Source organism: Embiotoca jacksoni, unplaced genomic scaffold, assembly GCF_022577435.1.
Source record: "Embiotoca jacksoni isolate LCO1_2020_lvr unplaced genomic scaffold, fEmbJac1.0.p SCAF_27, whole genome shotgun sequence".
Lineage (NCBI taxonomy): Eukaryota > Metazoa > Chordata > Actinopteri > Embiotocidae > Embiotoca > Embiotoca jacksoni.
In genome coordinates, this window is record NW_027185378.1 from 4263405 (window position 1) to 4277489 (window position 14085).

Below are 14085 nucleotides of genomic sequence, written 5' to 3' on the forward strand. Positions count from 1 at the left end.
TTCAGCTCGCCGAGGCAGTTTTGAAAACCAATGTTCAAACGGCACACTACAATTAACCACACCGACTCGCCGTGACCGGGGAGGAATCTTGATGACATCAGATGTGGACGACACTGAACGGGTGACATCATCAACCCCCAGTAAAAAAAAAAAAAATAAATAAATTAAAAAAAAAAAAATCAAACCCCGATTTTGGTGACACATTTTGATTCGCCAGCTGCCTGACTTCAGGCGCCAATCAGGTCGGAGAACCGGAGTGAGAAAGCGAGCGAGAGTGAGCAAGAGAGCCGCTCCAGAGAACAGAGGACTTCTGTATTTCACTGGCCTGCGGCCCAACGTGCCCGTCCTGACCTCGCGGCTTCCACTAGCTCGCTCTGTATGTACGCAAAAGTCAGATTTGACCCTGTTGCCATAGCACCGGTGACCTCATACCTGGACGGTTAAGAGTTTTCGAGCGTCGGTCGGTCTCCTGTCCTACTGGACGGTTTATAATGATGAACGAAGGTAAACGTGACAGCGAAGGTGAGTTAACTTCAGTACGTTCCTCCTCCCGTTCTTAACAGCTCTGAGAGCAAATTTCTCACTCAGAAATCAAGTTTGCGAGTAAAAACACATAAACTGAGAATTAAAAATCATTCGGATTGCGAGCAAACTCTGCCAAACAGTTTTGGTCACAGACTCGAGAATGTTTGCTCCTGAAACCAGTTTCTTTCGATCGTGAATCAGACCTCGTTGGTTGCGAGTCAAAAATGTTTAATTGCGAGCTGAAATAGACGTCGCGGTCGAGACCTACTCAGATGGATGAGACGGGAGTTTGTGTTGGTGGGATTTACTTTGACCCAAATCACGGCTGTACACACACACACACACACATATACACACACACAATTTGCTCCCTCAGAGCAAGAACTTTGCTCTCAAATCTGCATTCGACACTTGCATAAAAAAGACGTACGAGGCCCTTCATATAAACCTTCTTTCATCAGGTTTGTGTTGTCTAAATAGAACAATTCCTTCAAGCATTCGTTTGATTGTAAAGAGTCATCTAAACACAAATGAAATCTGTAAGTACCAGTGGTTAATTGCATAATTGATCTTCAAAGGGACACGATGGCATACTACAAACTTTCAAGGACGATACCGAGTCCCTTCGGGAAATTGCAATCTTGTGATGACTGTAATTAACGCAAATTCAAACAATCGCTACAATATTAGTGACAAATATTCATGAAATCATGAATACCGCATGTTAAATTAGTTTCATGCACAATTTAAGTCGGAGAGACTGCACTTGTTTTTTGTGCACAGAGGATGTGCTCAATTAATATTAAGTAAACGGCATTGAAAGCAGGTGTAGCTTTGTATTCTATATTATAGTCACGGTCTGTAGCGTTGTTTGTTTTTACTTTTATTAATTACTTGCAACTTTGAGCCCCATGGTTTTCTAAGTTCAATAAATAAATAAAATAAAAGATTAGAACTAAAATATTTCTGTGATGTGCAGCGTGATTATTATCAAAGGAAGTGATTACCAATTATTCTTTTATCAGGTAGTTGTGAAAAAAAAACAAAAAAAAAACATTTTCTGCTCGCCTTGGCAATTTTACTGCAAAAAAATAAATAAATGAATTAATGAAAAAAGTCGCCGCAAAATCAAGAATTTTCAATCGCTACGATAACTAGAAGCCTCTGTGAAATCCGGCAGGGACTGAATACCCTGTCACACTCGTTTTTGTTTTCCACTGAATCCTATCAGCAGGGGGTAACTGTGCCTGAACCACAGCGTTACTTGATGGTTTCACTCCAACTATCCTGTTTGAACCTTCATCTAACAAGACAGATCCGGTATCCGTCAGTGAAACTGACATAATAAAGAATGCTGTTTTATTTTTATACTTTTTTTTTTTTGTATTGCTGTTTGTACGCCTTACAGTAGCCACAGCCGGAGGCATTATGTTTTTCCACTGTACACGACATCACGAGAATGGCCTTGAGGGAATTTCAAATGCAAAAAAAACATTCACTTGATACCACGGGTGAACTGATAAGAGTCCGGCGATCAAAGGTCAACGACGCCGTGAGTTCACACTCCCTTCTGTGAACTTGTGTAGCATTTTTACATTTTCTCCGCGAAAAGGTGCCGACACTAAAACTTCACTCGGTTCCACGTTTAGTCCAAATTCAGCGTCCGTGTTTGTTCGAGGGGCGGAAGCTCGGCCCCAAAACACAGCCGTGTGAGGCTGAAACCACGGCAGTGTGACGGAAAACCAGCCGAGGCAGCATTAGTGTCGTCACCGAAACCACACCGACGGCCTCGGGCATGACGCTGCAAAGGGGAGAACTGACATCAGTGATTTCAGCGACTGTCCCGTTCAAGGACGGGCGAACTGCGATAACGCAGTCACATTTGCCTTTCTCCTCCTCGACACCTCCGTGTCTGCGTCGTTGTTTGTTTTTTTTGCTTCACCCTCCTTGTTTGCATACGAGCCAAAAAAGAAAAAAACGTTTGTCTGGAAAAACACAACATAGGCTTATAATAAAATAAAAATAAAAAAAACTCCTGACTAATCAAAGAGGATTTGGTATGCGATATAAAACAAGAAAACATTAGGAAATAAACTTTTTTTGGGGGGGGGGACATACCATTTACACTGTCCTCAATAGTACTGGTGTAAATCACATACATACCGTCCTCTCGAGATAAGCTCGAACAAAAAAACATGTGGGCTGTTTTTGCTCTTTTTACAACATGGAAGCAGGTAAAACAAAAGAGAAACTAATATTCCCCAGAAAGCTGCACGTACAACTTTATCACTAATACAAAAAAAAAAAGATGCCTGTTGTTACAACGACAGAAACCGCCTTTACATTTTAAATCGAAGTGGGAGTTTAAGCATCCGGTGGTGCTGACACCAACTTTTTATTATTATTATTATTATTATTATTATTTTATACAACAAGCAGGAACTAGCTGGCTACAGTAAATCTGATATCCTTCGTAATAACACTAGTTCAGTGGGTTTTTCTATGAAGTATTGTGCGACATGTTGTGGTTTAAAATACTATAATACGCTGCTGGATTAAAAAAAATTAAAAAAAAAAATTTAATTTAATTTTTTTTTTTTTTTTTAAAAACGGCACATTAACCCAGCAAAAATAAATAAAAAATAAAGTCCTTTGGTGTAACTGTGAATAATTTAAATGAATGTATTGTACGTCGGAGTTCACGCAGCGAGCTAACTTAACGCTAGCTCAAAAAAAAAAGAAACGTCTGTTTTGGTCAGCCAGTTCTTAAACTATCAAAACTTACGAGTCCGTGAGCTCATTCTCTTGAGTTTGTATTTATTTATTTTATTTTTCCGGTAGAAACGTAAAGCTTTTCCGTCGCCGTGAACCTTTGTATTTATTTATTTGTTGTGTTTCCCCTCCGTTAACAGAAACGCTCTTTATGAGCAAACGTGTTGGTGTTATCGAGGCTAATGTTAGCAGTTAGCTCGCTTTCTTCCTGCGGCAACCTGTTGATAACAAAAAGACCAGAAAGACCAGAAGCAGGAAAAAAATAAATAATAATAAATAAATAAATAAATAAAATAAAAACACTTGGGAGAACTTCCGCGCCGTCCAACCTTCCTCCGTCAACTGCTAAATCCAACAAAATGTGGGAGCTCGTAATGAAAAGTGTCCGATTTAATCCAACCTGGCGCAATTAAGAGTTCAAATTAATTAATTTCTTTTTCTAATTCAGTTTTCTAACAAGACTTTTGTTGCTCGTTTTGTCGGACAACAGCAGCGACAACCTTCTTCCTCCTCCTCCTCTTCCTCCTCCTCCTCTTCCTCTTCCTCTCAGACTGTCAACTCCAGACAACGGGGGGGGCGGAGACATGTTCACCGACGGTATGAAACGATGACGCTGATTGGATGCAGCGGTGAAAAGGAATCTGGTCTAAGCCAATCAGACACGCTGCTTTATGGAACGCAGCACGTGAACGCTGCGTTTGCGCTGTTATTATTCTATTTATTGAGCAGTTTGTATTAAAACGAGCCACAATTAACGACAAAACATGAGCCCAAACTAAAAAAAAAAAAGGCTTCGGAAAATATGTAGCTCAATCAAAGTTTCAGATATATTTTTTTTATTTATGTTATTTGGATTTATCATATTTAGCGTTAGACATCTTTTTTTTTGTTGTTGTTGTTAATTCATCGCATAATGGCAAAATTAGGTGTTCAAAACAAAGCTTTGACTCACTATATTAAAACTACTGCATGCAACTGTGGTAGCTTTGTTACCTTACTGTTACTTCTCATGCAGGGCTTCGTGCAACAGCAAATTTGTCACCGCTAAGAAGGTCTTTAAACGCCATTATTTCCCATTTGAAATCAGCTGAGCACTTGTACAATGATGAGACAAACCGACTTCATTCACGATTACGTCGTCACGGCATCACAGATCATTTGAGAAAAAGTGAAGCGGCCAAACAGAAATTACAGAATAATCAGGATTATTTTTATTAATTCATTTTTAGTTTCAATAATATCATTACAGAAAAAACATCCTCTTCATTATATTTATACAGTAGTAGTAGAATGCTGTGTCATTGCTTCATTACAAGTGCTGGTCATAGTTTATAGTGTGTGCAGTGTGACACTGAGTTCAGTCCAGTGTTACGAATCACTCAGTACAAAGGCAGTTTAACAATAACCTGCTTCTTCTTACTCAAATGAATCTGTCTGGGTTTGATTGGTTCTCCTTGAGCAGGTGCCAGGACATGTTCTAATGCTGCGTTCATGTCATAACGGAGATAAATATGAGCTGCCAGAATGTGGGATGAACATAAATGTTGAAATGTGTTGATATCTATATTGATCTGTATGGACATATCTCTATGAGAGAATGAGAGAGAGAGAGAGAGAGAGAGAGAGAGAAAGAGAGAGATTTAATTTTCATGCCTTTCAGTCTTCATGACTACCTTTAATGTGTTGCAAAAAAATGGCACCCTGTTCTTCTAAGTCTGTCTTACATGACATGAATGCAGCATGAGCCACTGATATATAAACTGTATATGGTGCATTTGAGGTAACTGGGAAGTTTCTGAAAACCAAGCTACAGGAATAAATAAAGACAGCATTGGTACTAGAGCTTACACACCAATAATGACATCCAAAATTGTCATCCACATAACATTTAGTGAGATCAGAAGCCCCACCCAGGTGCTGCACCCTGGTCTCCTGCCTGGAAGCACACCTGCCCAAAGAGAAAGACACACCCCCCCTTTATGGGCATGCAAGTGTTGAAGAAGGAAAGGAGGAAAATAGGACAATGATAAAGAAGGGGAAGGGTTGAAAAGAGTGTGTCAGCTTATCAGGAGAGCGGTCAAAGCTCAGAAATACTGACCACTATTGCATTCAGTTCAACAAGGAAAGGTCATAGACATGAGTTTGTTTTTTGTTTTGTTTTTGTTTTTTTTTTAATCAGGAAATACTGTTCATGTCATGTTTCTAACTGGGGTAACTGAAATAAGAACATCAACAACTGACATCCAGGAACAACATCAGGTTTGTCATCTTAGTGTGTTTCAGTACCATTAACTTTGAATAAGTTCCAGAGCTTTGTTAGCAGTTATTCCTGCATGACCTGAATGCAGCATTAGACCTTTGACAATATAGGTGTGTGTGTGTGTGGCACTAAATACACTAATATGAAGAATCGGAGGAACTAGAAGGATTAAGTCATGGAGTATTGGTGAATGCTTGGGACTCACAGATTACATATGCATTTGCATGGTCACTCTTAATTGGTAAACGATTTAAGGTCAGTGTTGAACCAGCTGGTTACTACAGCCAACAGGGTCTACTATCTCATTAATGCTTGGCGTAAACTAGGCTTTTCTAGTGGGCTGTATCAGATGAGGTCTTCTATATGCTTAGAGGACATACAGTACGTTGACAGAAAAGCAGTCAAATAAAGTCTTGGATTCGTAGCCATGAACTGTATTGATTCTTTTTTGACTTAAACAAGCACCTTAACAACTTCATGGCAGATATAGTGTAGTTTACGAGCACCTGAATGTGACACCCTGCTTTCAAGTGATGTCGGGTCAGAGTTTTCTGAGTTGGGAATATACTATGTTACAACTCATTCCAGTAGCTCGTTCGCTTATGTTCCTGTAGTTTCGTGGCAAACTTTTTGAACAAAGATGGAGGCTCCTGATTGGCCAAACATTAGTCAGCCCTTTGAGACAAGCTGTTGTTAAGCATAGTAATCTTTGGCGAGTTCACTGATAAGAATAATATGACAGTATTCTATATTTTTCATTGTGTCAACAAATCCCATGAAAAAAAAAAAAATCCCACATACAACATTCCCGCTACCAGAAATACTCACTGGGGTACCAAATGTGATTAATCTACAGCTGGTAATCGTCCCCCATAACTTCTGTTTGTGTCAAATTGGCTAAAAACTGCGGTGCTGAGCTGTTTTGGGAAATTAAGGTGCATATTAAAAAATTGGACTTATATATTTCTGACCAATATTTTGAAAATGTCATTTTCACATGAAGTTACACGATAGCAATTTTCCCATTTTTCTGCTGCCTATGAAGCTCCATCTGCTACCCTCATGTCTGTCAAATAGTAACGAGAAGCATAAAAACATCAATTTGTGTTGGTTTTTAGATTTAGTTTTCTTTGGACTGAGCCAAACTACGTGTTTTTTGTTGTTGTTTTTTTATCTTTATGGAGTCAAAGTCTTCCAGCTGTAGCTTCATATTTCTCAGACAGATAAGAGATATCAGTCTTCTCATCTTACTTCATAGCGAGAAAGCAAATACGAGTATTTCCCAAAATGTCAAATGATTTCTTTAAGGATTGTCATCTTCAGTGAGTACTATCTAAAAAAAAAAAAAAAGAGAAGAAAATCAGAACGTATTAAGAGATGAACTAACAGACTGCTGCTTTTGGTCTTTTCGTGGGATTTTATAACAGTAAGAAAAATAAGAAGTCAGCCTTATCTTTTAATAGTCTTAACATTACAACAAACAAAAAAAAACACATTTATCAAAGACTGTATATTAATTGCGTACTGTATAATTATGATGTAAACTTGAGACTCAGGTACATCAAACACCACTTGAATGCAGGGTAAGACTTATACTGTCAGTGTGGCCTACCTCTGGGATGACTACAGATCACAGAAGTCATTATGCATCTTATTACTTTTATACTTGACGTCAGACCAAATAAATCATTCCAGTGTGGTGGGGAGAGGGGGGGATTAAGTACTGTCTCACCTTGCCCTAAAATATGAGCCAGTGACCCACTCATTGTGTGTCATGGTGAGTTTTAGTGTTTCAGTGTCTGAAAGTGATATATCTGGAGAAAAAAATGATAAAAAAAAAAAAAAAAAAAAAAATACAAAGGATCCTTGAATTTCTTTTCCCTTTTTTTTTGGGGGGGGGGGGGGCAAAAAAGTAATATTCAGTGTACTAGCACAAACTATAACAGCAGCTTCAATCAAAAGATGTCTTTAGCAGCCTTTAGTTCATATTTGAGTCAATACTGATGTCAGTGTGTTCCAAGAGATGTACCACAGGGACTGGATATCATGAAGTTTTGATTTTTTTTTTTTTTTTTTTTAAAGAAGCACCAGAGCAGAGCAGTAGAAAAGGTAGAAGTAGAAATGGAAGAAGAAGAAGAAGAAGAAGAAGAAGAAGAAGAAGAAGAAGAAGAAGAAGAAGAAGAAAAGGTAGGGTGGGAGAAAAGGAAAAAGGTCAGGAGGAGTGGAGGAAGAAGGGAAAAGTCTCTATATCTCAATATCTACCAGGGAAAAATGTTAAACGCACAAAGCAAAGGAACAGGAGAGAAGAGGGCTTGAATACTACTAAGATGATAATATTCAGTCAGAACCATGATAATAATAATAAATAGAATATTAATTAAGAATATTAATAATCATTATCATCAGGATAATAATAATAATAATATTACAGAATAAATCTCATATTTTATATATTTTTTTCACATTTTTTTTCTTCATTGAAATACAGTGATCTCCTCAGAGCAGCCCAATGAGGATTCAGCCTGCGCTGGCTCCGATTGGCTGTTGCATATGACATCACAGCTAATGGCGACCAGGTAGACATGCATCACTTCTAGCCCCCGCCCGTTTTCTGTCCAGACAAGAAGTCCTGGCACTGCCATGGTAATCGGTAGCGAGTGACACTCAAGTCTGGAGAAAAAAACATTTTGGGCGACTGTGAGTTTTTGTGCCCCTTTATGAAGTAAAACACATGTGCAAACCTCCGAGTGACAGTAAGTGAATAGAAACATACCAAAACACATGAGAGCCTGAAGTACCTGCATCATAGCCGTCCAATGACCATGACATCCACGACCTCTCCCTTGTGCAGCTCCACATACTGCTCTGTTTTAGGAGGCAACATCAGCAGGCCATTGGCGCTACGCATTGACATCAGCCTGCTGGATACCTGGTTGCCTGGAGAGAGAGAGAGAGAGCGAGAGGCGAGGATCATGCATTGGTGAGTCAGTCAGTCAGTCAGTGTGTGTGTGTGTGTGTGTGTGTGTGTGTGTGTACACGTGTGTACACACCTGTGCTTTGTGCCCAGGGCAGTGGCTCCTGATGATGCCAGGTTAGAATACAGCGGTGGTACTCTGGTCTAGGATCCAGCTTAACATCACAGGAAAGCTAAAATACACCGACCCACCCACCCACACACACAGACACAGACACAGACACAGTAAAGGGACTCATCAAATATTTGAATTCATTGCATAAAAACATTGTCCAGCTACATGCCTTCCTACCAAAAACAATGACTAGCTTTTTTGGGGGTAAAAACACCGATTTGACATATCAAGTGAGATAAGAACCACAGGGCCATTCTTTATGCACGTCAAACTGATTGAACAAACAATATTAAACATGTTAATTAGTGAGATCTAGTGGTGTTGGTAGGTGAATAGATCCAAGGTAGCTGTTTTTTTTTTAATCGTATTCCCCTTGCTGCTGACAGGAGAGATTTGAGAGAAGTATCCATCATCTCAGATACCTCTCAACGCGAAAAGTGAGTAAAAACATTTCTCAATTACTACATATTCCAAAACCTTACAACTGTGAAAGTAATTGTCTGTAACTTTAAAATAATATCAAATTCTCAATTTCATACTAATATTTCAATAAATGCGTCGTTTTGTACTATTATAAAAAAAAAAAAAACCTGTTTGCATTCATTTACATACAGACTGTGGGTTTCAGGCATCAACAGCAGCATATTATGTTACTATATGGTTAACTGACGCTTTTTCTTCTCACAATTTACATTTTGTTTTCAATTCAAAGTTTACCAAATAATTTAACACAATATGGTTATTGATTTGCCATAGCGAAGTTCTAAATATTGTGCTTCCCTCACGGTCAGGCCGAAAGTTCCGGTTCCTTGTAGCTGGTTGGAGATTCACTGTCTTGCTCACAGACACGTCAGCAGCGTTAGAACGGTCTGCACACTTAATAGCTTATCAATAATTTGTGTGTTTATGTGTGTGCGTGTGTGTGTGACTGTGTGTGCGTGTGCGAGAGTCTGTGCATCTCTTACCCGAGCTTTAATAATTGTAGGTCTAGGGTCCAGAATGCCTTGCATCTTCCTCAGAGCCGGAATCACAAACAGGTTACACGTCACCACTGCAGACACTGGGTTGCCTGAAAGAAACACAACGAAGGGAAACCTTACTACGGTACTACTTCTGACGAATCAATTCCATAATTAGTGGGTACCACTGTAATTCTATCCATTTCATACGGTGTCTGTTGTAGAAATGTGCACTGTCATCCTGCACTGTCTCCAACGTGGTGTAGCTGTAAGGTTTGCGTCGGCTGCTGATATCTAACTTTGCACTTTATTGTACCCGATAATTAAATGTATCTTGATTTTAAAGTCAGAATCAACACTGAAGACAACATTATTGTATTGACACAACAAAAACTCACAATGGGCAAACAGTCAGGAGTGCCCTTCCACCAACAACCACATCTAGAAATTTACACTACATTACATTTAGCTGACACTTTTATCCAAAGCGACTTACAACACACGGGAGCATTTTTTTTTTTAGGGTTCAGTGTCTTGCGCAAGGACACTTAGGCATATGGACAGGAGGAGCTGGGGATTGAACCACCAACCTTCTGATTAGTGTGCAACCCACTCTACCAATTGAGCTGCAGCCTCCCTAGAAATCTGACTGAGCAGCTAGTTTCATAATTCTGCTTTGCCACGAGAGTCTTCCGCTGAGTGAGCCGAGGGTAATGGTGCATTTATGTTGCACAGATGTCAGACATAAATGTCAAACACTGCAAAAAAAATAAATAATACAAATGCCTGTATTCTTGTTTCCATATTGATTACATCAAACATTCACAGTGGGAGGGGGGAGGGGGGTACACTCAATGAAACAAGACTGACAACTGAACATTTTCAACTTACTACTTACTACTTACAAGAAGCAAGTGCTGATGTTAACCTACTTTCACAATTGTTTGACAGATTTTTGAGAGGTATTAAGCTGTAAATAACACCTAAAATACAGATATGTAATGCATGAGAACTGGCAAACAAACCATATCCCGTTATGTGCCGCAATGTGACCCTCACTCCCCTTCCAAAGTGCTTACTGTTCTGGTGCCAAGGTATAGATTACATAGAGCAAAATGTGACGTGGCTTTTACCAACTAATATCATAAACTAATAATATAATCTTAATAGGTGTTAGGCGAGTGAGCACTGAATACAGAGCGTCCAAAAAGCGGATACACACTTGGCAACATCAAAACAACATATCCAGTTACCTCAGACATAAATACAGTACCTGGCAGAGCAAAGATGAGTTTCCGTATTCCATCAATGTCAGCTGTGGCAAAGGTAGTGGGAAGACTGAGAAACAGAAACACACAGGTCATTAGTCATATCGGTGATTAGAGATAGTGGTAGCATCACTGTTGCACTGTTTTTGATTTAATTTAATTTAAACTGATTAACTTATTCTATTTTATTTGTATATACTGTGCATTTTTATGTTTTTGATATTTATACCTTTAATACCTCTCTTTTTATTTTGTAATTTATATTGCCTTTGCCATATCTTCCATGCAGCTGTAACGAAAAAATGTCCCCTTGCGGGATCAATAAAGTCTGTCTGTCTGTCAGTGATACAACAAGCAGCAGAAGTAGTACTGCTGCCAGCAGTTATACTGTAAAGGCTATTTTTCCCACTGGTTGTGTCCGCGTCACGTTCAGGCGCTGAAGCTAAAAAAAAAACATACAGGCGCCACAGCGTGTCATGAGTGGTGTCTCAACTGCCAGCCCTTACACCAAATGCTCAGGGATCCGCAAAGTACAAAAGAGCCTTTTCTCTGGGGGGAGGTATCCAGGTACAACACCGGCAATAGGACAGTGGTCTTTAACTAAAACACAGCAAACTGTTTTGTCAGTGCATTACAGCAAAAACTAAAAAATATCAGCAATAAACACAAAACAGACAAAACGGAAACCATCTACAAACATTTATCAATGCTGGAGCACAACCCATTTCCTCTGTTTTAGATGCCCCCCAGCACCTGGGCAGACCACCTCCCACTCACCCTGGCTTCATAAAGACTCGTCCAAAGTGGATCTGGGCATGCAGGTCGATATCCAGTACTTGTTTCAGGTAGTCCTGATGACAAACACAGGCACACAGAGATCAATAATACTGTAAAACTGAATTAGCGTCAAATGCTTTTGTTTGTTTTTATAGCAGAACTAAAAAAAAAAAATACCGCCTTGCTGACGAAGGCCTCCGCTAACCAATCAAGTTGTGGTTTACATCCATATTTGTCCAAACTCATATGTGGAAAATACTTTGAAGGAATCTTTAACAGTTCAGTTCATCCTCGATTCTAAGTGCTCATTTGGTTTTAGCATGAATCCTGTGTAATATTTTATAAATGAGGGCCCAAAACATCACCTTAACATATCTGCCAATTCTTTTTGTTAGAATACTAAAAGGACATAGTTACCTTCTCTCCCATGGACACACCCCCTGAGGTGATGATGACATCAGCACGACTGATTCCCTCATGGAGAGCTGACAGCAGGTCATCTGGGCTGCAAACACAAGCTTGACACATTAAACTCAGTTTAGGACCGAAGGGGAGTGCCGCTTCCCATATGAAAACAGTTGTATAATGTCTTCTGTTGCTGTGGAAGAGCTTTGTCAAGTCTGTGAAAATAACCCTGTCGATGTCATAGTAATGTTGTGGGGTTTTTGTTGGATTCAACATTATTATTGGAAAACCTGTGTCCAAAACTAATGATGTGAAGGATGAAAGAAGCGGGTGTTTGTCAGGAAAGGTGGTCTGAAAATACAGCAACAACATATCAAATGTTGAACCTGAGAAATCGTTTTGTTTTTTGGAAAGTGTATGCTCACTTTAAATTTGATACCAGCAACACGTTTCAAAAAAACTTGGGACAGGGGCATGTTTACCACTGTTTTGCCTCACCTCTTCTTTTAACAACACTAAACATTTGGGAGCTGAGGATGCCAGTTGCTGGAGTTTTGAAAGTGAAATGCTGTCCCATTTTTGCCTGATATAGTATTTGAACTGCTCAACCTTTCGGGGTCCCCTTTGTTGTATTTTTTTTGTTTCGTAATGCGGCAAATGTTTTAAATGGGTGACAAGTCTGGACTGCAGGCAGGCCAGTTTAGCACCCGGTCTCTTCTAACACGTTTAACATGGTGTTGTAATACGTGCAGAATGCAGTTTGGCATTGTTTTGCTGAAATAAGCAAGGCCTTCCGTGAAAATCACGTTGTCTGGATGGAGGCATATGTTGCTCCAAAATGTTGCTGAAAGACTCTCTGGGATGCTCTTTTTATACCCAATCACGTTACAGACCTGTTGCCAGTTAACCTAATTAGTTGTGAGATGTTCCACCAGGTGTTTCTTTTCGCTTTACACAACTTCTCCAGTCTTTTGTTGGCCCTTGTCCCTATGTTTTTTTTTAAACATGTTGCTGGCATCAATTCAAAATTAGCAGATATTTTTTTATGAAATAACAACATTTCTCAGTTTCAACATATGATATGTTGTCTTTGGTCTATTTTGAATTAAATATGGGTTTACATAATTGTGGAAATCAATGCATTCTGTTTTGATTTAGATTTTACAAAGGGAATTCCGAGAGGTGAAGGACTCAGGCACATTTTTGGAATTTCTTTTTAATTTGCACTTAGATGAAGCTGTGTGACTAACAGGAGACAGATGTAAATAGAAAAATTTTAAAAATGTCGGTGACAGAGGCAGAGATATTCTGACTTTGTAGGTGTGTGCTAAGTTTCATCAAATACCCAAAGATGAAGACTGAATAACCCATTACTGTCCAGAAAAGGTAAATACATTTGCCAGCTATTTTTTTTACTAATTTCAAACCGATATAATGTAACATATTTCTTGAATTTATGAAAGAACCTGGGACAGAGCAGTTTTTCTATGAAGCTAAAATATGTTTTACTTGTCTCCAACAATGCCAAGGTTGATAGTGGGGTATCCATGTTCCTGGATGGTGGCCAGAAGAGTGGAGCGGTTTGAGTCTCTGATCTTTCCTGGGTGGAGATCATCCTCTGGATTCAACAGCTACACACACACATACACACACACACACACACACACACACACACACACACACACACACACACACACACACACACACACACACACAGATTAATGCAATTTAATTCAGTAGTAGCAACCCCAAACTTTAAGAGAAAATATCAAAATAAAAATATGTGTGTATTTGTGTATGTACCTCATTTCCAGTAGACATGACGGCCACTACAGGGAATTTGTGCACGCTGACCTCAGTCACTCCAACTGTAGCCAGCAGACCAATCTCTGATGGACCCATATGTGTTCCTTTCGCCAACACACACTCCCCTCGCCTGATGTCATGACCTATTGGCCTGAGCAGACACATAAATATGTCACACTCACAATTACCAGCTAGTTATTCTCACTCAACTGATACAAATCAAA

General features: G+C 39.4%; 1 protein-coding gene across 4 annotated transcripts in view; it reads right to left on the reverse strand.

Moving 5' to 3' along the window:
• Positions 1–4485: 4485 nt before the first annotated feature.
• gphna (gephyrin a) overlaps positions 4486–14085 on the reverse strand; it is a 31179-nt gene continuing 21579 nt past the window's right edge. For 3 of the 4 annotated variants that reach the window (XM_069160875.1, XM_069160874.1, XM_069160871.1), the window contains 9 exons: positions 13859–14012; positions 13565–13686; positions 12068–12155; positions 11651–11724; positions 10879–10943; positions 9612–9715; positions 8608–8704; positions 8356–8494; positions 4486–8227 (listed from right to left, as the gene is read on the reverse strand). In XM_069160875.1, the coding sequence (XP_069016976.1) occupies positions 8361–8494; positions 8608–8704; positions 9612–9715; positions 10879–10943; positions 11651–11724; positions 12068–12155; positions 13565–13686; positions 13859–14012 (838 nt within the window). In that variant the 3' untranslated portion in view covers positions 4486–8227; positions 8356–8360. Of the gene's footprint in view, positions 8228–8330; positions 8495–8607; positions 8705–9611; positions 9716–10878; positions 10944–11650; positions 11725–12067; positions 12156–13564; positions 13687–13858; positions 14013–14085 lie in introns of all 4 variants that reach the window. The other variant, XM_069160873.1, reaches the window with a different exon arrangement.